This window comes from Hypanus sabinus, chromosome 21 (genome assembly GCF_030144855.1).
Source record: "Hypanus sabinus isolate sHypSab1 chromosome 21, sHypSab1.hap1, whole genome shotgun sequence".
NCBI classification, from domain to species: Eukaryota; Metazoa; Chordata; class Chondrichthyes; order Myliobatiformes; family Dasyatidae; genus Hypanus; species Hypanus sabinus.
In genome coordinates this window covers 18,920,432-18,945,287 of record NC_082726.1, presented here as the reverse complement: position 1 = coordinate 18,945,287, position 24,856 = coordinate 18,920,432, and the positions used below count along the sequence as shown (strand labels likewise).

The 24,856-nt window shown below is 43.8% G+C and overlaps 1 protein-coding gene across 2 annotated transcripts; it reads right to left on the bottom strand.

The window, feature by feature from the left end:
• Positions 1–174: 174 nt before the first annotated feature.
• LOC132378836 (uncharacterized) lies at positions 175–23,074 on the bottom strand. Of its 2 annotated transcripts, none has more exons than XM_059946088.1 (2): positions 23,037–23,074; positions 175–3,141 (listed from the first exon to the last, which is right to left on the bottom strand). In XM_059946088.1, the coding sequence occupies exon 2, from the start codon at positions 2,975–2,977 to the stop codon at positions 1,247–1,249; it is 1,731 nt and encodes a 576-aa protein (XP_059802071.1). In that variant the 5' UTR covers positions 2,978–3,141; positions 23,037–23,074; the 3' UTR covers positions 175–1,246. The 2 variants fall into 2 exon arrangements, with proteins under 2 accessions (XP_059802071.1, XP_059802070.1); XM_059946087.1 differs by lacking the exon at positions 23,037–23,074 and adding an exon at positions 3,420–3,623.
• Between the last annotated feature and the right edge of the window lie 1,782 nt (positions 23,075–24,856).

The window sequence follows — 24,856 nt, the reverse complement described above, 5'->3', positions numbered from 1 at the left end:
TGTTTAACCACCATGGAGATACCAGTTATCTATTCATTAGTAATCTGGGAAACTTCAGAAAAGAAAGTTAATTGGTTGTAGAATAGCAAGATAGCACAGACAATGCAAAGGGAGAAACCCAGTTGATTTAACCTGAAGTATTTACTCTCTCTTCACAGATGCTTCCTGCCTGTCGAGTGTTGCTGCAGCCTCGTTACTTTGCAATATGGTTGCTATTGTATGTACGGTATTCCAGATGGGAAGGCCATTGGAAAAATTCCTTTCTTTCTAGTCACCAACACTCCCTACCAATTGTTTTAAATGTTACAGGGCACTTATTCCACCAGGAAGCTAAGAGGTTCCATCTCACAGGTAATTCAATGCTACCTCCCCTTCAATTCCTCTGCCCACCCCCCATTCGTAGAAGATGCCCAGGCCAGCTTCCCTGTAATACCACAACCACCATGGACTAAGACGAACTCTTGACCTCATCATGGCCCTTGCCCCTATTGTCTACATGACAGTACCTTCTCTGTAACTGTAACGTTCTCCTTCGCGTGTAACGAACGCCGAATTTAACGTCGAGATAAACCAGTTAATAAGAACCAGATCGCAGTAAGATTAACCATTTACTGTTCACTCTTCACATTAACATATGGTGAAAACTGTTGATAAAACAATACAAGATTGATACAGTATTTGTTCCTTCCTTAATATCACATTTCAAGTGTAAATACTTGCAAAGGTGACTATAACTACATTACACTAAGGTGCAGTATACAGGGAGAGGTTACCTGCTCCATTGACTACTTTAAATACACTTCCATGCAAACTATCCGCGACTCTTTAACTAACGAAAGCATAAACATTATCTACCGACGTTACCTCTAACAGGATCAGCATTAATATCTTAGTTCAATATATCGATTATCTATTAACTTACAGCGTTGCTCTCACTGTGATTTCTCATGCCTGCAAAACTGCTTGTGCTCAGGTGAGCCTCGTGGAAAGCCCCCACCCTCGCGCTAATTTCAAACCGGTGTTTTCCCACAAGACGCGGCGAAACCGGATGTGACGTCATCGCATGCCGATATATTTTACATGCAATGAATATACTTTAAACACTTCTAATTCTAACTAGAAAATACTATTGAATGAATTACTAAGCGAAAATATTATAAACTAAATAACTGTCGTAAAGACAGCACACTCCCCGCTTGACCTTCGTAAGGTCACAATGAGCAGAGTACAAAACTTAGTCTCTTAATCAGTCATTGGGTAGAAGTAGAATAACTTCTGTAACTGGCCCTTGGTAAATTTTCACATCGCCTTGGTCGGTAGTCTTCAATTCGATCTTCCTGACATGTCCATCCTCGCTAGGGAATGTAGCAGTGATTCTGGCCATTGGCCAGCTGTTGCGAGCGACTTGCTTGTCCCTGAGCAGGACTAAGTCTCCAACTTGAAGATTCCTACGGGGTTCTGTCCACTTTCGTCTCTGTTGCAACAAAGGTAGATATTTTTGTCTCCAGCGAGGCCAGAACTGATTTGCCAGAGCCTGGACTTGTCTCCATTGCTTTGTGTACAAATCCTTGTCTGAGAAGTCTCCTGGTGGAGGAGGTGCTCCTGCCTTCTGCGTAAGGAGCGTTGATGGCGAAAGTATAAAGGGGTTTTCTGGGTCAGAAGACACAGGTAGGAATGATTGTGCGTTTATAATGGCTGTGACCTCTGCCATTAGGGTGCACAGTACCTCGTGGGCCAATCGGGTGTGTTGCTGTATCTCAGGTTTCCTTTTCCAGGTTTTCCGTAAGGACGTGAACCGTTTGACTGCCTGCTCTTTGTTATCTGGTGAGCGCTGGCGTGGTTCTCTGATTGGCAATGGGGCAACCCCATTATTTGCTTCATCTCTGAAGACCTTGGTGTCTTTGGGTTTTAAAGAAATGGTATCTTGAGCTGATTGTGCAAGTTTGTTTCCGTGCTCGGTTTGAACGAAAACTGACTGACCTAGCGTCTCGTCGGTTACTTTACGCTTGGTAATGTCTTGTTGTGCTTCTTTAGGGTACACCTCAGTGAGGCAGATCTCGGAACAAGAACGGCTTGACTGAGTTTGACCGCAAACTTCTGTACAGTTCGAGCTGACAATTGTTGTCCTGGAGTGAACCTCTCCCTCCCCGCCGTCCTGTTGTGGGGGTGAAGGAGCGTTGTCGGTTCTTTCATTCTTGACTTCATCACGGAGCCGTGAGGGTAAATTTCCTTCCTCGTATGGATGTGATGCAATCGTGACTCTCTGAGGTTCCTCGTAGCTGGGGAAGTTATCGAATACGTATGGAGAGGGGAGACGAGCCTGCCTGTCTATTTGAGATTGTACATAGTCGCTTGTGCGTTCCAGTCTGGTCCTTTCTAAAGTAGATCTTGCTGCGGTCAGATCACGCGACCCTTCAGCTTCTTCTATGTACTTTGCTTCCGCCATGGCAGCAGCTTCTTCTCTTTCTAGCTGCAGCACTTGCAACTCTGTCGATATTTTTGCCATTTCCAACTGGATTTCGGCTTCTCGGGCGGCCGCTTTCCTTTGTCTGGCGGCCTTTTCCTTCTGGATTTCGGCTTCTCTGGCGGCCCTTTCTTTCTGGATTTCGGCTTCTCTGGCGGCCCTTTCTTTCTGGATTTCGGCTTCTCTGGCAGCCTTTTCTTTTTCTCTGGCAGCCTCTTCTCTTTGTCTGGCGGCCCTTTCGGCTTCTTTGGTGGCCAGTTTCATTTTCAAAACTGCCTCTTGTTTGGCGTAATGCAGTCGCACCTTGGCGGCTTCTGCCTTGGCTCTTGCCTGTGCGGACTTACTTGATGTCGTTCTACTGCCCTTGTCGCTGGGTGCCATCGACTTGATCCCGGATCGAGCTGACATTGCAGCACTTGGAACACCTGATAACGCCTGGGTGGGCTTACTTGATGTCGGTTTACTGCCCTTGTCGCTGGGCGGCGTCGACTTGATGCTGGATTGAGCTGACATTGCAGCACTTGAAACACCTGATAATGCCGCTTTTTCACTGTAACGTTCTCCTTCGCGTGTAACGAACGCCGAATTTAACGTCGAGATAAACCAGTTAATAAGAACCAGATCGCAGTAAGATTAACCATTTACTGTTCACTCTTCACATTAACATATGGTGAAAACTGTTGATAAAACAATACAAGATTGATACAGTATTTGTTCCTTCCTTAATATCACATTTCAAGTGTAAATACTTGCAAAGGTGACTATAACTACATTACACTAAGGTGCAGTATACAGGGAGAGGTTACCTGCTCCATTGACTACTTTAAATACACTTCCATGCAAACTATCCGCGACTCTTTAACTAACGAAAGCATAAACATTATCTACCGACGTTACCTCTAACAGGATCAGCATTAATATCTTAGTTCAATATATCGATTATCTATTAACTTACAGCGTTGCTCTCACTGTGATTTCTCATGCCTGCAAAACTGCTTGTGCTCAGGTGAGCCTCGTGGAAAGCCCCCACCCTCGCGCTAATTTCAAACCGGTGTTTTCCCACAAGACGCGGCGAAACCGGATGTGACGTCATCGCATGCCGATATATTTTACATGCAATGAATATACTTTAAACACTTCTAATTCTAACTAGAAAATACTATTGAATGAATTACTAAGCGAAAATATTATAAACTAAATAACTGTCGTAAAGACAGCACAGTAACCATAACAATATATAGTATTCTGCATTCTGCTATTGCGTTTCTGTTGTACTACTCTGATGTATGTATGATATGAAATTATCTGTATGGATCACAAGCAAAGCAGAGGTTTTCATTATATTACAATAGTGTAGTGATTCGGACAATGCCATTACAGCTTGGGGTGTCAGAGTTCGGAGTTCACTGTAAGGGTGGGATTCCCTGTATGTCCTCCCTGTGGAATGAATGGGCTTTCCCCGATGCTCCGGTTTCCACCCACAGTCTAAAGACATACTGGATAGGTTACTTGGACATTGTAAATTGTCCTGTATTGGGTTGGGGTTAAATCAGGCTGTTCGGGGCTGCTGGGCGGTTTGGCTTGAAGAGCCAAAAGGACTATTCCGCATTGTATCTCTAAATACGTGACAATAATCACAAAGTCGTCTACTGGTCGTGTTAGCCGTGGACATCAACTGAGTTCATGCCGAGAGATTTCCATGCATCCCTGAGAGGGGCAGCACAGGTAGATAAGCTGGTGAGCGAGGCATGTGGGATGCTTGCCTTCGTTGACGGTGTGCAGCCATTTGCTCCTACAAAGGGAAACGTAACATCAGGAATAGCTGCGACGCTTCGCTCCCAGATGAGCTCGATGCCTTTTATGCAGGATTTGAAAGGGAGAGTAGAACTACACCCATGCATATCCCCGTGATCTCTGTCTTGGAGGCTGACGTCAGAACACCTTTCAAGAGGATGAATCCTTGCTCGGTGTAGGCCCTGACGCCAGGTAGAGCGTGGAAAATCTGTGCCAACCGACTGGCAGGGGTGCTCAAGGCCATCCTCAGTCTCTCAATGCTGCAGTTGGAGGCTCCCACCTGCTTCAAAAGGGCATCAGTGCCCAAGAAGAGCAGGGTGAGCCGCCTCTGCAACCATTGTCCAGTGGCACTCACATCGACTGTGGTGAAATGTTTTGAGAGGTTGGCTAAAGCCAGAATCAACTCCTGCCTGAGAAGGGACCCGGACCCTCAGTGCCTTGAATTCCATTTTCTGAAGACTACAATCAGCTCCTTTGGTCTTACTGATGTGGGGTGCAAGGTTATTGTTGCAACCTCACTCAACCAGCTGTTCTGTTTCACACTAGCATGCCTCTAGGTCACCATCTGATAGTCTGCCGACAGTAGTTGTGACATCAGCAAATTTATAGATGGTGTTTGAGCTGTGTCTAGCCACTCAGTCATGGGTGTAGAGAGGGTAGAGCAGTGGCTAAGCACGCATCCCCGAGGTGTGTTAGTGGTGATGGTTGGTGGAAAGGAGATGTTATTTCTGGTCCACACTAACTGTGGTCTCCCGGTGAGGAAGTCAAGGAGGCCCGGGTTTTGGTGTTTGTTGATTAGAACTGAGGGTATGATTATGTTGTACACTGAGCTGTAATCTATGAACAGCAGCCTGACATAGGTGATCCAAGGCCAAGTGGAGAGCCAGTGAGATTGCATCTGCTGTAGACTTATTGTAAGACCACAAGGCACAGTAGCAGAATTAGACCATTCAGCCCATCGAGTCTACTCCACCATTCCATCATGGATCCCACTCAACCCCATACACCTGCCTTCTCGTCACATCCTTTGATGCCCTGGTCGATCAGGAAGTGATCAACTTCCACCTTAAATATACACATGGACTTGGCCTCCACTGCAGTCTGTGGCAGAGCATCCCACAGATTCACCACTCCCTGGCTAAAAAAATTTCTCTTTACTTCTGTTCTGAAAGGTCACCCCTCACTGTTGAGTCTGTGCCCTCTAGTTCTGACTATCCTCACAAGAGGAAACATCCTCTCCACATCCACCTTATCTTGTCCTTTCAACACTCAGTAAGTTTCAATGAGATCCCCATGCATTCTTCTAAATTCCAGTGAGTACAGCCCCAAAACTGCCAAACGCTCCTCATATGTTAACCCCTTCATTCCTGGAATCATCCTCGTGAACTCTTGCCAATGACAACACAACCTTTCTGAGATATGGGGCCCAAAACTGTTGACAATACTCCAAGTGTGGCCTGACCAGTGTCACATAAAGGCTCAGCATTATTTCCTTGCTTTTATATTCTATTTCCCTTAAATAAATGCCATCATTGCATTTGCCTTCTTTGAAACCTATGAATTAAACTTCTGGGAGTCTTGCACGAGGATTCTTAAGGCCCTCTGCACATCTGATGTTTGAACCTTCTCCCTATTTAGATAATAGTCTGCACTGTTGTTCCTTTTACCAAAATGCATTATCATGCATTTCCCAACACTGTATTTCATTTGCCCATTCTTCCAATTTGTCAAGTCCTGCTCCAATCACATTGCTTCCTCAGCACTACCAACCCCCTCCACCTATCTTCATATCGTCCGCAAACTTTACCACACAGCCACCAATTCCATTACCTAAATCATTGACAAACAATGTGTAAAGCAGTGGTCCCAATACTGACTTCTGAGGAGCACCACTAATCACCAGCAGCCAACTGGAAAAGGCCCCTTTATTCCCACTTGCTGTCTCCTGCCTGTCAGCCATTCTGCTATCCATGCCAGTATCTTTCCTGTAACACCATAGGACTTTATCTTCTTAAGAAGCCTCATGTGTGGCACCATATCAAATGCCTTCTGAAAATCCAAGTAAATGACATCCACTGTCTTTCCTTTGCCCACCCAGCTTGTTACTTCCTCGAAGAACTCTAACAGATTTGTTAGGGAAGATTTCCCTTTACAGAAACCATGCTGACTTTGACTTACTTTATCATTAGTCTCCAAGCATCTCGAAACCTCATCCCGAATAATAGACTCCTACACTTTCCCAACCACTGAGGTTAGGCTAACTGGCCTATATTGTAGTGGTAAGAAAACTGCAACAGCTCCAGGTCCCTGCTTAGGCAGGAGTTGATTCTAGCCATGACCAACCTCTCAAAACATTTAATCACAGTAGAACTGCTGCTGCTGTTAACAAATTTCACTTCACATGCCGGTGATAGTAAACCTGATTCTGATGTGAGTGCCACTGGGCAATAGTTGTTGAGGCGGCTCACCCTGCTCTTCTTGGGCACTGATGCCCTTTTCTCTCCACTGTTGTTTCATTGTTAAATCCCAGTCCGTCATAAGAAAAGTCCTGCCCACCAATAAGCACACCTAAAAGGAGCAAAGCTAGAAGAAAGCAGCATCCATCATCAAGGACCTCACCATGCTCTCTTCTCGCTGCTACCATTGGGAAGGAAGTACAGGAGTTCCACACCACCAGGTTCCTACTTACTTATCGCCTGTTACACCAGGGCAGCAATAAAGGTCCTCCACCTCTGTCTGTCCATACTGTCACACACAGATAAAGAAGGATTCTTCATTGCTGTTTCTGTAACAATTTTTTTTTTGACCAGACAGGGTTGTTAGCCCCGAGCTGAACGTCCGGTTATGGAGGACCAAAGGACCACTCTTAGTCTGACCTCTACCCCTTGCCCTGTTTGGCATGGGTGACCCTACCAAAGGTCAAAACACAAGGCCCTCACTCCAGCCAACATAGCTCTCCAGGTTAATGAGGCACGCAAGCCTCTAAATCCTCCAACAAGGTTGTGGTCCTCCTAGAGGACCACCAGGTTCAGAAACAGTCATTACCCTTCAACCATAATGTAAGAGCCATGTATCTATTTTCTGTGTTGTATTTTGTGGTATGTTTATTTAAGGTAATCTATCATTTCGATTGGGGTGTGGGAGAAGCAAATGACTATAATTAAGTATTTGTACTTGGTCTTAGTTTAGTTTAGTCTAGTTGAGAGGGGGTGACCCACGGGGAGTGATATTTTTTTGTTGACCGCTTACTAGATCACTAACATCATTATTTTGCTAATTGGAATGCATAGTTACGCTGACTTCGCTAATTTGAACATTATTACACTGCTTATACGCCATTAGATCGTTATATCATTAATTTAGTTTTGTTAGTTTTTCATTGCATCGCTAAAATATCATTCGTTTTTGCTAGTTTCTCAATAAAGGATCAAACGTACCTTTTTCGATTTGGAAGCCGTCACACAGTTGTCGATTACTCTGGTTCAGTCTCTCAACAGTTTTGTTTTGTATTCAAGTAACTGCTACACATAAGGCTGCTGAACCTGCATGGATAACTTCATTCACCTAAACTCTGAACTGATTTCACAATCTATGGGTGCAACAACTCATGTTTGCGGTATTTATTTATTGCATTGCATTGATTACTTTGCACATTGGTTGTTTGACGGTCTTTGTGAATAGTTTTTCACTGATTCCGTTGTATTTCTTTGTTCTACTGTGGATGTCTGCAAAAAACTGAATCTCTGAACTTCATCGCAAAATTCTGCTGAGCTGCAGTGTCCAAAAGCACAATGCGACCGGCACTAGGACGCAGAGGAGATTTTCAGCTCTTGTTGCCCGAGGTATGATCCAGCCGATCCATTGGCTATATCTGTAGATGTGCTGGTTTCTATGGCGCCAGTTTTATTTCCCTCTGCAATGGTTTCTAGTCTTTGAAAGCATTTCTCAGTTCTTGAACATAGCTATAGCAACCAAGGACCTCCCAGGGATTTCAAGCAATCATGGAATTGACACGAGACCCAAGCGTGTTACTTAAACTGTTATGTTCACTAGACTCTTATCATTTTTCATAAGACCATTTGCAGGTCTGCATTCATTGTACTTCACTTCTTGTGGATAATGGGTCTTCCCCGCGGGCAGTGCAAGCTGCTGGGCCGTAAGATCTGGATTCATACACTACTGTGCAAAAGTCTCGGGCACATATGCACAGTACTCAGGACTTTTGCACAGTAGTGTATTTGTCAATGTGGAGTGGAGAGCGAGTTTGTAAATCTGGCGGGAGCAAAGGATATTGGGGATGGTGAGGGCGGAGTGCCGCGGGAGGGGTGTGGGAGAAGGAGTGCCAGGGGCTGAGGGCGGCATGGTTGCAGACACACCCGGCCCTGAGACACCAGGCAAGGTCATTTAGTTCCAAACAACTGGTTTATTGACCATTACAGATTCCCTCTCTGGTGCTTCCTGCTCCATTCCCCTTTTCCCAACCATGATTCCCGTCTCCCAGCCTCCTTCCCTCTCTCAGTTCACAACAGAGACCCAGATCAGAATCAGGTTTATCATCACTCAAATCTGTCATGGAATTTATTTTTTTTGTGGCAGCAGTACAGTGCAATATATAAAATTACTACAGTACTGTGCAAAAGTCCAGGGCATCCTAGCTATATATATATATGTGCCTAAGACTTTTACACAGTTCTGTATATGGTCAAAAGTGTTTTATAATAGATTGTTTTAGGTGTAGCCACTGCTATATAACAGTTGTTTTAGAACAAAGCAGCAGTTTAGTAACAGATCGTTAATATTATTAACTGACAAGCAAATATTATTCAAGTATAACTTCCATGCTTTTGTAGAGTAATGCCATTGGAGCTCCTAACCCTAACTGAAAGGGAAGACAGAGTAACTGTACAACACGGGGTGCTAGCCTTGGTTTTGTGCTGAAGTCTCTGGCCCTAACTCAGAAGGAAGAGTGATCCACTAAACTAAAGTAGCCTCTTATTTCCGGACAGGAGGGAGAGTTTGGAACCACCGCTCACCCTTGAGGAGCTGACAAGCCCCACCTGTTCTCCAGAAGCTTATAGGCTGTGTTACACTTAGCTCTGTGGGTCTGCAAGGGCCCAGACCTGCCGGCAGTGTACATCATTATGCTCCTGGCAGGCAGCAGGCCAAGATCCAGGAAGATGAGATTTATCAACCTTATCTGCAAGCTGAAAGCGGACGGGGTGGAAATCAGGGATTGATGACCCATCTCACAGTTCATCGTACGCTAGATTCTGCCCAGCATCATCGCCAATCAGATGTTTGTCGAGTCAGATGATCTACCCAGACCAAACCTTTGCCATACCCAGCAGGGAAAGTGAGAGGGACCCTCCCCATCAGCTCCTTCCTGCAGAGTCCGATTCTCACTTCCAAAGCACACTGTTATGGAGATGGCTGAAATGACAATGAGACAATTGCCTATCTCTTTGTACGCTGAGAACTTGCAAAGAAGATTTAGAAAAGGAAGAAAGGGTCTTTGTTGAAGTTCATCCCAAGTACCTGCTTAAACAGAAGATTCTCTAACCTAGGAGGTGTTTCCAGGTGTGCTGACTGGGTAAACATTGTGTGTTGGAAGATGATCAATTTGGTCAAAGGTGAACTTAAGTCAGCCTGAAACTTGTTGGTTCATAGGTGAATGCTGCCTGCCTGGCTCATTCCAGTCTACAGGAGTTTGTGTTTGATGCACCATCAATAACTCACTCTGAGACGTAAAGGCGAGATATCGGCTTTTATTGACTGGAAGAAGGAACAAGCAGTGAGTGATCACCATACTACATCCTGGAGACCTAGAGGCCGGGCTCAGGCCTTGATCGCCTTTATACAGGGGTCTGTGGGAGGAGCCACAGGAGCAGTCAGCAGGGGGCGTGTCCAGACAGGTATATGTAGTTCACCACATTCACCCCCCCCCCCTTTGTTTTAAAAGAGTCCCCATGTGGCGAAGTTTCTTACAGGTTAAGTCTATCAGGTGGTCGAATCTATTGCTGCGATCTACGTAGCACCGGCTGTGATTGCACAGATGCCGGTGGTGATTGCACCGGAGACGGAGGTTGTGTTGGTTCTGGCCTAACTGGAGGTGTCAGACCACTAGGCGTCAGTGATCCCTCACGCATGTGCAAGGCGCCTGGTATATACGCGTACGAAACGCCCGGTATATGAGTGTCGTGAGGAGTCTGTGTAGGGCCTGGTGTGCGTGGTGTCACCTCGGGTACAGGGTTCATAGTTACTGTGGAGTGTTCGGGGTAGTGGTCTGCTGCTCCTGCGGGCGCCAGATCGCGGAAGGAGACCCGTGTCCTCCCGCCCATCAGGTAAGACCACGTAGGCATACTGGGGGTTCGCATGTAGAAGGTGAACCCTCTCGACCAGTGGGGAGTATTTATTACTCCTCATATGTTTCCGGAGCAGCACTGGCCCTGGGGACATCAGCCAAACCGGTAGGGTGGTCCCAGTGACAGACTTCCTGGGAAAAGAGAATAGGCGTTCATGAGGGGTGGCATTGATGGATGTACATAACAGTGAGCGGATAGAGTGGAGTGCCTCAGGGAGGACCTCCTGCCATCGAGAGAGCGGCAACCCTTTTGACTTAAGGGCTAAAAGCGTGGCCTTCCACACTGTGGCATTCTCCCTTTCCACCTGTCCAGGGATTATAACTCATGGTCCGACTAGTAGTAATGCCCCTAGCTAGCAGGTACCGGTGCAGCTCGTCACTCATAAAGGAGGACCCTCTATCACTGTGGATATAGCTGGGATATCCGAACAGAGTGAAGAGCTGGCGCAGGGCTTTTATGATGGATGTGGTAGTGGTGTCGGGGCAGGGAATGGCAAAGGGGAACCGTGAGTATTCGTTGATAATATTGAGAAAATAGACATTGCGGTTGGTGGAGGGAAGGGGGCCCTTAAAGTCAACACTCAGTCGCTCAAAAGGGCGGGTGGCCTTGACAAGTTGCGCCGTTTCAGGACAGTAGAAGTGCAGTTTGCACTCAGCGCAGATTTGGCAGTCCCTGGTCATCGTCCTGATGTCCTCCAGGGAGTACGGCAGGTTCCGAGCTTTCACGAAATGGTAAAATCGGGTGACCCCCGGATGGCAAAGATATGCATGAAGGGTGTATGGCTGGTCAAGCTGTGCACTAGCACACGCTCCCCGGGATAGGGCATTAGGGGGCTCATTGAGTCTGCCAGGCCGGTACAGGATGTCAAAGTTGTAGGTGGAGGGTTATATTCTCCACCGCAAAATTTTTATCATTTTTGATTTTGCCCCGCTGTTGGTTGCTGAACATGAACGCAACAGAGCGCTGGTCGGTCAGCAAGGTGAACCTTTTGCCGGCGAGATAGTGCCTCCAATGCCTAATAGCTTCCACTATGGCCTGGGCTTCTTTCTCCACCGTGGAGTGCTGAATTTCAGAGCCTTGAAGGGTACGAGAAAAGAATGCTACTGGCCTGCCTTCCTGATTGAGAGTAGCAGCAAGCGCGAAATTGGAGGCGTCACACTCCACTTGGAAGGGAATGGTCTCATCCACCACATGCATCGTAGCTTTGGCAATGTCCCCTTTAATGCAGCTGAAGGCCACGCAGGCCTCAGCAGAGAGGGGAAAAGTGGTAGACTTGACCAGGGGGCGGGCCTTGTCTGCGTAATGGGGGACCCATTGGGCGTAATAAGAAAAGAAGCCCAGGCACCATCTGAGGGCTTTGAGGGTGGTGGGAAGAGGGAGTTCTAACAGGGGGCACATACGGTCGGGATCAGGGCCAATGACCCCATTTTCCATGACATACCCAAGGATAGCGAGTCGGGTGGTTCCGAACACACACTTGTCCCTATTATAAGTAAGGTTCAGGGCTTTGGCCACTTGGAAAAATCATTGGAGGTTAGCATTGTGATCTGGCCAGTCGCAACCACAGATGACGATGTTATCCAGATAGGAAAATGTGGCCTCCAGTTGGTACTGGTCCACCATCCAGTCCATTTCCCTCTGGAAGACCGAGACACCATTTGTGACACCAAATGGGATGCGCAGGAAGTGATAGAGCCTGCCGCCTGCCTCGAAGGCGGTGTAGGGGCGGTCCTCTGGGTGGATGGGGAGCTGGTGATAAGCGGATTTCAGATCTATCGTCGAGTACACCTTGTACTGAGCTATCTGGTTGACCATATCCGCGATGCGGGGTATGGGGTACGCGTCAAGCTGCGTGAACCTATTGATGGTTTGACTATAGTCCACGACCATCCTATTTTTCTGCCCGGTCCGAACAACAACCACCTGGGCCCTCCAAGGGCTTGTGCTTGGCTCAATGATCCCCTCCCTGAGCAGCCGCTGCACCTCTGACTGAATGAAGGCCCTGTCCCCCGCGCTGTACCTCCTGCTTTTAGTTGCCACAGGTTTACAATCGGGTCAGGTTGGCGAGCAGCGATGGGGGAGGGATCTTGAGGGTGGAGAGGCTGCAAGTGGTGTCAGTAGCGCAGCTGTCGGCATGGTGCCGGGTGGGACGTGTGGGTCGGTGTGGGTGTGTGGTCAGTAGCGGGGTATATGGCGAAGTCATATACTGAGGATTCCTGACAGTGAGTGGTGGGAGGGGCTCGTCATATGCCATAGTCACACTTTCGAGATGGCTCTGGAAGTCCAGCCCCAATAGCACAGGTGCGCACAGTTGAGGCGTGACCAGTAGCACAAAGTTCCGATATTCTGTGCCCTGCACCACCAATGTTGCTACACAACTCACCCGGATGTCTGTGGAATGCGACCCAGAAGCCAAAGAGATCCTCTGACTTACCAGCCGTGTCACGAGTCCGCAGCGTTGCACTGTGTCTGGGTCAATAAAACTCTCAGTGCTGCCCGTGTCAAACAGGCAGCTAGTCCTGTGCCCCTCCACCAGGATGTCCATCATTGACCTTGCAAGCTGGTGTGGGGCGCTTTGGTCGAGGGTTACGGTGGCCAGAGTTGTTTTTTTTTGAAAACTTTTTTTATTGCATTTTTAAGTAGTTACAAAATGAAGTATGAAAAAAAATGTATATAACCCTTCGCCCCTCCCCTTAACCCCTCCCCCCTAACTGCCCTATAGAAAAAAAGAGAAAGAGAAAAAAAAGAAAGAAAGAGTGCCTGGTTGTTGGAAGATCTCCACATGCTCCATGGAATTCGTAATAACTGTATATTTATTTCTTTCCCCAAATAACCAATTGTTTCATCTTCAGAGCATCTATAGATTTAATCCTGTCTTTTGTAAATAAGGGCTCCAAATTTTCAGAAATGTTTCATATTTATCTCTTAAATTATAAGTAATTTTTTCTAATGGAATACAACCATAGATTTCTTTCTTCCAAGAGTCTATACTTAAATATGTATCCAATTTCCAAGTAACTGCAATAGCTTTTTTGGCTACTGCCAGTGCAATTTTTATAAATTCTTTCTGGTATTTATTTAGTTTGAGTTTCGGTTTTATCCCTTCAATATCACCTAATATTAGTAATATTGGATTATGAGGAAATTGTGTTCCTGTAATTTGTTCCAGTAAAAGTCTTAAATTTGTCCAAAAAGGTTGAATTTTAGAACAAGACCATGTAGAATGTAAAAAAGCACCAGTTTCCTGGTTACATCGGAAACACTGATCCGATAAGTTTGGATTTAATTTATTTATTTTTTGTGGTGTAATATATAATTGATGTAGAAAATTATACTGCACTAATCTTAACCAAACATTTATTGTATTTGTCATACTATCAAGACATAGTCTTGACCAATTTGTTTCTTCAATTTTAATATTCAAATCACTTTCCCATTTTTGTCTTGACTTATGGATTCCTTGTTTAATTGCCTGTTTTTGAATCAAATTATACATACAAGATATAAATTTTTTAATATTTCCTTTTTGAATTAAAATTTCTATTTCATTAGGTTTCGGGAATAACATTGTTTGACCTAATTTTTCTCTTAAATAAATTGAAAGTAACAAAATAAAGTGTTATTTGATACTTTATATTTATTCTTTAATTGATCAAATGACATTAATATACCTCCTTCAAAACAATTCCCTATATATCTAATCCCTTTTTGAATCCAATTATATAAAAGTTGATTGTCCATTGTGAAAGGAATAAGTCTATTTTGAATTAAAGATCTCTTTGCTAATAAAGATTTTTTTGTCTCATCATCAACATTTATCTTATTCCATAAGTCAATCAAATGTTTTAATATAGGAGATTCTTTCTTTTCCCGTATCCATTTAGATTCCCATTTGTATATAAAATCTTCTGGTACGTTTTCTCCTATTTTATCTAGTTCTATTCTAACCCATGCCGGTTTATCTTTCTCGAAAAAAGATGCAATAAATCTAAGTTGATTTGCTTTATAATAATTCTTAAAATTTGGAAGTTGTAATCCTCCTAGATCAAATTTCCATGTCAATTTTTCCAACGATATTCTTGACATCTTACCTTTCCAGAGAAATTTCCTCACATATTTGTTTAACTCTTGAAAAAACTTCTGCCGTAATTGTATTGGTAATGATTGAAATAAATATTGTAGTCTAGGGAATATATTCAATTTTATAGTATTTACTCTACCTACTAATGTTATTGGTAATGCCATCCATTTATCAAGATCTTCCTGAATTTTTTTCACTAGTGGTAAATAATTTAATTTGTATAAGTTTTTTATGTCATTATCAACTCTTATACCTAAATATTTTATACCATTTGCTGGCCATCTAAATTGAGTTATTAATCGACATTGATTATAATCTCCTTTAGTAAGAGGTAAAATTTCACTTTTATCCCAATTTATTTTATAACCCGATAATTTCCCATATTCTTCTAATCTATAAGATAATTTGCGTAGTGAATGTAATGGATCTGTTAAATAAAGTAGAACATCATCAGCAAATAAGTTAATCTTGTATTCTTCCTGATTAACTCTAAAACCCTTAATATCTGGGTCCATTCTAATTAATTCAGCTAGTGGTTCTATTGCCAACACAAACAAAGCAGGTGATAATGGGCAACCTTGTCTAGTTGATCTTGTTAACTGAAATGATGTTGAAATTTGACCATTTGTCACTACTTTAGCTTTGGGATTAGTATTTAAGGTTTTAATCCATTTTATAAATGATGTTCCTAATCCATATTTTTCCAATACCTTAAATAAAAAATCCCATTCCAATCTATCAAATGCTTTTTCTGCATCTAAAGCAACTGCCACACTCATTTCCTCCCTCTTTTGCGCTAAATGGATTATACTAAATAACCGGGTTACATTATCTGCCGATTGTCTATTTTTGATAAATCCTGTTTGATCCATATGCACTAATTTTGATAAGCATTTAGATAATCTATTAGATAAGATTTTTGCTATTATTTTATAATTGGTGTTTAATAAAGAAATAGGTCTATATGATGCTGGTTTTAAAAGGTCTCTATCTTTTTTTGGCAATACTATTAAAATAGCTGTTGAAAAAGATTCTGGAAGTTTATGCGTTCTTTCCGCTTGATATATTAACTCCATAAAAGGAGGAATTAATAAATCTTTAAACTTTTTATAAAATTCAGGTGGAAAACCATCTTCTCCTGGAGATTTATTACTTTGAAGTGATCCCAAAGCTTCTTCAACTTCGTTGAAGAAGTTGAGCCATCTTGGTGCCAGGTAAACACTGGCGGGTCGGGGGCGGGGCATGCTGACACCGACAAAGATGGCCACCCCCATCCGGGCATGCAAGATGGCGGCCCCCATGTCTCACACGCAGTGCTGCCCGACCCCGCTCGTAGTTTAGACTTACAGACCTTGGCGAAATGGCCCTTCTTCCCGCAGCTGGAGCAGGTCGCTTCTCGGGCTGGGCAGCGTTTTCGGGGGTGCTTTTCGAGTCCACAGAAATAACACAGTTCAGGCTTTCGCCTGGCCGCAGCTGTGGCCAGGTTCGGGGAGTTCGTGGAATCGTGACTGGCAGCGGCGTTGGCGAATTCGCTCGCGGGAACCGGTGGCAGCAGGGTCTGAGGTGTCCACGGAACCGGCAGGGAATCGTGCGGCTGGACAACATCAGCATTGTGCAGAGCAGCGTCCAGCATGTTGGCCGTCTTGATCGCTGAGCGTAAGGTAAGATCGGCATTTTCTGGCAACCACTGACGCACGTACACTGACCTCAGTCCTGTAACGAAGGCGTCTCTTACCAGCAGCTCCGCATGCTGTTCCGCCATGAGCGTTTTGCAGTCACAAGCTCGGACGAGTGTCTGTAGGGCTCGGAGAAACTCGGCGCTTGACTCTCCAGGCCGCTGTCGTTGCGTAGCTAAGTGATGTCTTGTGTAGACGGTGTTCACCGGCCGCAGGTGCTGTCTTTTGAGGGCGTCATATACCCCCGTAGGTTGACAGGTCCCTGATAAATGAATAAACTTTTGGGGTGACCCTCAGGAGGAGAATTCTGTGCATAACAGCGGGGTCAGTTGCACGAACCTCCTCCAAGTATGATTGGAAGCATGCAAGCCAGAGTTCAAAGGCAAGAGCTGCTTCAGGGTCTTGGGGGTCCAAATCCAATCTTTCTGGACGTAAAACGGTTTCCATGTTTTAAAACTTCCAGTCAATAAAATTGATGCACCATCAATAACTCACTCTGAGACGTAAAGGTGAGATATCGGCTTTTATTGACTGGAAGAAGGAACCAGCAGTGAGTGACCATCGCCTTTATACAGGGGTCTGTGGGAGGAGCCGCAGGAGCAGTCAGCAGGGGGCGTGTCCAGACAGGTATATGTAGTTCACCACAGTGTCCAGTAACATACTTTTATTTTATTTAGAAATATAACGCAGGCTCGGCCCTTCTGATGCTTCGAGCTGATCCACCCAGCAACCCCCAATTTAACTTTAGTCTAATTGTGGAACAATTTACAATGACCAATTAACCGACTAACTGCTACATCTCAGGACTGATGGAGGAACCAGAGCACCTGTAGAAAACCCACACATTCCATGGGGAGGACGTGCAGACTCCTTACAGAGTACACTGGGATTGAACTCTGAACTCTGTTGCCCCAAACCGTAATAGCGTCGTGCTAACTGCTAAGCTACCGTGGCTGAGGCTTGGTGCGGTCAGCACAGAGGCTGTGTGGGGAAGGGCTGAAATCTAAGATCCTACTGACACTGGACACTGTGCAGCTGGATCCTGCGTAACATCCTCACAAACGCTTCAAGGAACAATTGTTCAAAAAAACTGTGAGGGGCATTGGTGCTTAGTACACATAATATACATATTTAATGTGTTATGTGGTGGGCAACAATGAATATAGAATTGAGTCAGGTTTTATAAACAAACACAAGTATTTATTAAACTCTGCTCAACAAAAGTGAAAAGTAACCAAACGACTAACTTAACTGGGAGTGAACTGCTACACAGCAATTTAACAAACAGCCAAACTCTGGAATGGTTCTCAAAGTGGTAAATTTGAAAGTCCAAGTGATTTATACAGTCAGCAAGGAGAGACTTCCCTGAAAACTGATTTCTTCAAAGATGTGACATTACTGCTGATCCCAGCCAAGTGATGCCCTGTCCAAAGGATTCACGACAAAGGAAATAAAACGGCTTAAAGGAACTGACCTTTTTTCTGCTGGAGGGTGAACACTGCACAAACTTTCCTGATCTTGCAGGGGTTATCTCAGATGCAGGTCACTATTCCTGAATGAAGATTCAATAAGGTTGATCCTTTACAAAACCGTCGAAAGACACCAACTTTACTTAATCCTTCGGGTTCCCGTACTTTGGCAAGGTCTTCACTCTCCAATACTAGACTGTAAAGGTAAATCAAAGATACAACAAACAAAATTGGCCGTGATTGGGGAAACTGCCAGCAACAACCTTCGCACCTTAAAATAGAAAGTAAAATTCCACTTTAAAACAAAACTGCGTCATGAGATGAATCCGCAGCAAAATGAACTAACTAACGAACTAACCGCGTGACAACAGGTGTTTTCCCTTATACACTTGTCGGAACATGCCATCATGGGACCTCACACCAGCGGGAAAATTACATCATGTGACCTCACACTGGTGGGAAAATTACATCACTCCACCATCACAAGACAATTACATCATGCTCACAAGATACTCAGTTACATCATGGTAAAAGACGGTCACAAGATACCAAAGGGGTATGTAACAAATGGCTCTATGAATGTAAAGAAAGTCACAAACAACTTTGTATTTTTGTATATGACTTTACTAAAACAAGCTTCTTTTGAAATTAAAAAAAAGACCTTTCTCTTCTTGATGTTGAGTGTAAAGTGCATCCTCTCACACATTTCAGTGTAAGTATTAATTATAGTTTGAAGCATAATATCTAAGCATAATAACCTTCTGATACTCGTGGGTTGAACAGCTGTTGATTTTGAAAATCAGCTCCACTCCTGCAGGAAGCTTGTTCAAGATCAAATACAATAATGTGGTGAGAAAAAATATGGGGTCAATGACACAGCCTTGGTCTTCCCTAGAGGTGGATGTGTTATAGACCAATTACCAATATCATGGCTTGCATACTATACTGTATTTAATATTTCAGTACTCTTTGAGTAATAATGTAAATATGTTGTTTGATTAAGCATTCTTTGTTGTCTACATAATGCATTGCGGTTATATGTAAAAGTACGTAAATGGCATAAGTCGTCATGTCACCGCGTCACATGCACATGCCTTGCTTAAAGTAAAAATTAAAGTAAGGTTTGTTATCTCGGGGTTCCCATCTTTTCCTTTCAATTAGTTTAATGTTTTGGAGCTACAAAATATAATATTGGAGACAAGGAAGTTTAAAATGGACCCGAGAAGTCTACCCACCTGTTGAAGTACTGTGAGAAATAGTCAAGTAAAAAAAAAATCAGCACAGCACATGCTTCTTCAGGAATGGACAGAGGCCACTGAGTTTAAAAAAGGCAGAAAATGGAAGAATTCACTGGTTCACAAACACTGAGTACCAGGTGATGATAATCATGAAAAGAGAGCAGAAATAGCTGGCTACTTTGGAAAGGTCAATACATTTGATTACTCAATAGTTAACTGGAATATGTATAATGAGTAGATTGAGCAGTATTATAAAGCAAATGAAATAGCCAATGAAAAACGAGTGCCAATTTTGCAGAGTGCATTGGATTTAAATTCATACATTTTGCTTAGAAGTTTAACTACACCAACTAAACCAGCCAAAAATGTGCTTTGCTGATATTGTGAAAGTAATGCAGGAACATTTAGAACCAAAGCCATTGTTGATTGCAAAATGCTTTAGGTTTCATAAGCAGAAGGAAGGAGAAAGGGGAGTCCACTTCAGCGTACGTGGCTGAATTGAAGAGATTGTCTGAGCGTTGTCAGTTCAGTAATGGACTTACTGAGATCAGTTAGTTTGTGGCATCTCACAAGACCATAAGGCCATAAGATATAGGAGCAGAAGTGGGCTATTCAGCCCATCGAGTCTGCTCTGCCATTCAATCATGGACTGATCCAATTCTTCCAGTCATCCCCACTCCTCTGCCTTCTCCCCATACCTTTTTATGCCCTAGCTAATCAAGAACCTATCTATCTCTGCCTTAAATACAAGAAAGCATTCAAATCAGCTCCTCCCTGAAGTACAACCTACATTTAAAAGAGCAGTTGAAATAGCTGTATCAATGGAAACAGCAGACAGAGATGCAATTCATTTGCAGTCAGGAATGAAAGTGGGTGTGAACAAAATTGCAATGTCTAACTGGAAACCAGTCTGACCAAACAAATTCTGTTACAGTTGTGGCAGGGCTCACATACACCTGACCAATGCAGGTTTAAAGGTGAAGTTTGAAGACAATACAACAAAGTAGGACACATACAAAGAGCAGACAAAAATAAATGGACTGCACAGGGAAGAGAAAAAGATAAAAAGTCAAGTTGCAGTTTCAAAAACAGCCCAAATCTGCATGCTCTCGATGAAAAATCTGATAGTGATGAGTGACACAGGGCTGAGAAGCCTTGAGATTTACAATGGATAGGGGAATCAAGGGATATGGGGACAAGGCAGGAACCGGGTATTGATAGTAGATGATCAGCCATGATCTCAAAATGGCAGTGCAGGCTCGAAGGGCCAAATGGTCTACTTCTGCACCTATTGTCTATTGTCTAAAACTTACACAGTAATAATAGTCAAGCAACATGGCTTACACCAGAAATGAATGTCAAATTAATTAAAATGGAATTGGACACTGGCTTGGTTGTTTCAGTTGTTCCACAAAATGAGTTTGAACACCATTTCAAAGTTACTGAATCCAGATATCCAACTAAGAACTTATACTGGAGAAAAGATACCTCCTGTGGAATGACACTCATAAAAGTAAAAGACAACAGTCAACAAACTGCATTGGGCTTGTACGTATTAAGAACAGGAGGGCCGGACTTTGTGGGGTTGTGGTTGGGTAAGACAACTACAATTTGATTGGATCAATCCTCCATTTAAGTGCCATATCCCCTGCAACAGAGTCAACTGGAAGCGAATTAAGAAAGGTACTGGGTGGTTTCACAGCAGTGTTCAAGGATGGCATTAGAAACTCAAACATATCAAGAGTAAAATGGTGTTAAAGGAAAATACGATAACCGAGTTTTATAATGCCTCTTCTGTTCCTCATATCATCCTTGATAACGTAAGCTAGATCGCATGGAGGCTGAAAAATAATTTTTCTACGGTTGACTGGAGCCCATGGGCACACCAGTGCCAAGAAGAATGGGTCTGTCAGGATCTGTGGCGATTTTAAGGTCACCATCAACCCAGTACTGAAAGCCCAGGAGGGCAAACCTTTATGGAGGAAAACAGCTGAGCAAAGTGGATAGTGGACTCTGGCAGAAAGCTATGGACCATGGAGCAGGTACTGCAGGGCCTGGATGACATCTTTGTTACCAGTAAGGATGACAAGGAACATCTCAGGACAGTGCTAAAAAGATTAGAAGATTATGGACTCAATGTGAATTATTTAAAGCAAGCATCACTTACTGTGGTCACATTATTGATGCACAAGGATTACACAAGTTTGTTGAGAAAATTTAAGCAGTGATGGATGCCTCAAGGACAAAGGATGTCTCACAGTTGTGGTCCTTTTTTTAGGAATTATCAAACCTGGTTACTGTGCTCCACCCCTTGAACTCATCACTGCAGATCGGGAAGAAATGGCAATGGGCAAAGCAATGTGAGGTGGCTTTCCAAAAGGCACAGGAAATGGTGATGCCAGACACTGTACTCATACATTATGATCCACCTCATCCAGTGAAGCTTGTCTGTGATGCCTCGCTTTATGGCATAAGTACAGCCATGTCACATGTTATGAGCGATGGAAGTGAACACCCCATAGCCTTTGCATCACGTTCCCTTACTGCTGCATAGAAACATTACACACAGATTGATAGAGAGGCCTTGAGACTGGTTTGGGGTCTAAAGTGACAGAGTGTTTACTCTCACTACTAATCATCAACCACTACTGTCCACTTTTAGTCCACAGAAGGGTGCTGCACTAACAGCAGCGGCACGAATGCAGAGATGGGCTCTGTTTCTTGGAGGACACAGATACAAGATGGAACTTGAGAGGGCAACTAATCATTGAAATGCTGATGGATTGTCCCATTTACCCTTGGAAAAGGAAATAGCTGAAAAATTTACAAAGGAGGTCACTCCTCATGACATATTCTCCCTAATGCAAATCGAAAGTCTCCCTGTTATAGCAGAGATGATCCAGGAAAGCAGAAAAGACCTGGCATTGTCTCAAGTCTACATGGCCATCTAAAATGGCTGGAATGTGCAGCATGAGTCCCAGATGCCCCATTTTTACCAGTGCCAGGATGAACTTGCCCTTGATGGAGGTTGCCTTATGTGGGGATTGACAGTTGTTGTACCATCCAAGCTGAGAGCTAAAGTGTTGGAGGAGCTACGGTATGTGCTGGTCATCAAAGCATGGTCAAAACCGAGGCACTGGCTCGAAGTTTAGTCTGGTGGCCTGGAACAGATCAGCAGGTCAAGCAGCTTGGTGTTTATGATGCCAACGTGTCCGGAAGGTGCGAAGAGCAGCGCCTCTCCATCCCTTGGAATGGCCTGCATTGTCCTGGCAGAGGATTCATGTAGATTTTGCCCGGCCATTTATGGGCACAAATTTCTTGCTTGGATGCAGCTACAATGTAGCTAGACGTGTTCCCAATAGCCTCCAGCCACCACAGCCCAGCACACTGCTGACGTGTTGCAAAGCCTCTTCTCAAGGACCTGTGTTCCAGAACACTTAATCAGTGATAATGGACCACGGTGGTTGTGGAACAGTTTCAGTCATTGCTGAAAGTGAATGGAACAAGACACTGTACCACCCAGCTACAAACGGCTTGGTGGAAAGGTGTAACGTTCTCCTTCACGTGTCACGAACGCCGAATTTAACGTCGAGATAAACCACAGTTAATAAGAACCAGATCGCAGCAAGATTAACCATTTACTGTTCACTCTTCACATTAACATATGGTGAAAACTGTTGATAAAACAATACAAGATTGATACAGTATTTGTTCCTTCCTTAATATCACATTTCAAGTGTAAATACTTGCAAAGGTGACTATAACTACATTACACTAAGGTGCAGTATACAGGGAGAGTTTACCTGCTCCATTGACTACTTTAAATACACTTCCATGCAAACTATCCGCGACTCTTTAACTAACGAAAGCATAAACATTATCTACCGTCGTTACTTCTAACAGGATCGGCATTAACATCTTAGTTCAATATATCGATTATCTATTAACTTACAGCGTTGCTCTCACTGTGATTTCTCATGCCTGCAAAACAACTTCTGCTCGGGTCTGCCTCGTGGTAAGCCCCCACCCTCGCGCTAATTTCAAACCGGTATTTTCCCACAAGACGCGGCGAAACCGGATGTGACATCATCGCATGCCGATATATTTTACATGCAATGAATATACTTTAAACACTTCTAATTCTAACTAGAAAATACTATTGAATGAATTACTAAGCGAAAATATTATAAACTAAATAACTGTCGTAAAGACAGCACAAAAGGTTTGTCCGGAATCTAAAGAACACAATGCAAACGATGTCAGCAGAACACACTGCACTGACACTGAATCATAAACTCACCAATTTCCTCCTTGCATATTGCAATCAGGCACACACCGCAGCCAACAACTCACTGGCTAGATGACCCCTTGCATTCACGCTTGGAGCTTCTTAAACCCAATCTCAGAAGGAGTATGCAAGATAAGGAGCTGAGACACAATGAGGGATCCTCAAACAAGGAGGTCCTATGTTTCACGCCTGGACAAGCAGCCCCAGTGAAGGGACTACAGAGGTGATCAAAAGTAGGTACTTGAAAGATTAAGGATTGGACTGGACCACTCCTACACAGCGGAGATTGTGTCTGATATCATACGGAGAGGACACGTTGACCAGTGGAGGACAGCAGAGTCAACTGTCAGAGAAGAAAGGTGGCCAGAGCTTTCAGAATCACTTCCTGCAGTCTCAGAGTCAAATCCTACAACCACAATGGAGGAGGCCCCAGAACCTGAGATTGTTTCATGCCACAAATTGTACCTGCTAGGCAGAGTAATTCCTCTTGTCAGGAGAGACGTTATCCTGCAAGAGTAAGAAAGCCTTTTAGATGTTTAAGTGCCAGAAGAGGGTCTTAAAACAAAACGAACAGCTTTACAATCAGGTCCTGCCATTACAATCTCTGTTTAACCTTCAAACCTTGTGCATCGACCAATTGCGTATGCAGTATAAAAATACAAAGAAAATCGCACAAAACTGATACAGTACTAATACGGAAGTGGCAATTCTGCAGGAACACAATACAAACAACATTAGAATCCCCCCAACCCTGTAACTTATACATTGCAGCGAAAAATGTAAGCGAATACATCACCTCTAAGGTATCTACTACTCTTCAGTACACACGTGCTGAACCCTCGAACAGAGACTAAACATTCACGTTACGCGGTTACATGCACTATCAGTCATGATACAATAAAGTTAGACAAAAGGTACACTTCGGCACAACTTTTACAAGATATTGCCTGGTAGTTAAATTATAGGAAGACTGACCTATTTGGCCAGTGAGGAACTTTGCAAGCCATGCTATCCAGCGTCGAGTTCTTTACTCGTGAAAATCTAAAGCATCCGCATGTAAAACATGTCAAATTACCGATATTCCCAATTCGCCAACAAGCATAAACAAATTCACATGGATATCGTCAATTAATGCTCACCTTTCCTCACCCTGCCTAGTATCCCTGGGAGGAACTAATTTCCAAAGCCCTACCAGCTCCTGCAGCAGAAAGCAAAATGGTCTCCCCACTATCCCGTGTGTGCGTAATGACATCACCATCTCCACAGACAACAGACAAAGGCACAGACAACTATTCTAGTATTACCCGGATGAATGTCTAAGCACACTTTTAACAATACTGAATAAGATTCAACGGTCACCCGGTTACACACATTTACATTCATACACATATAAGTTGAGATGCATTCTATATTGAGTTGGAGTTTATAGCTAAGCAGGGAGTAGTTGTGCATTTAATACTTCAGTAATATTTGAGTGATATTGT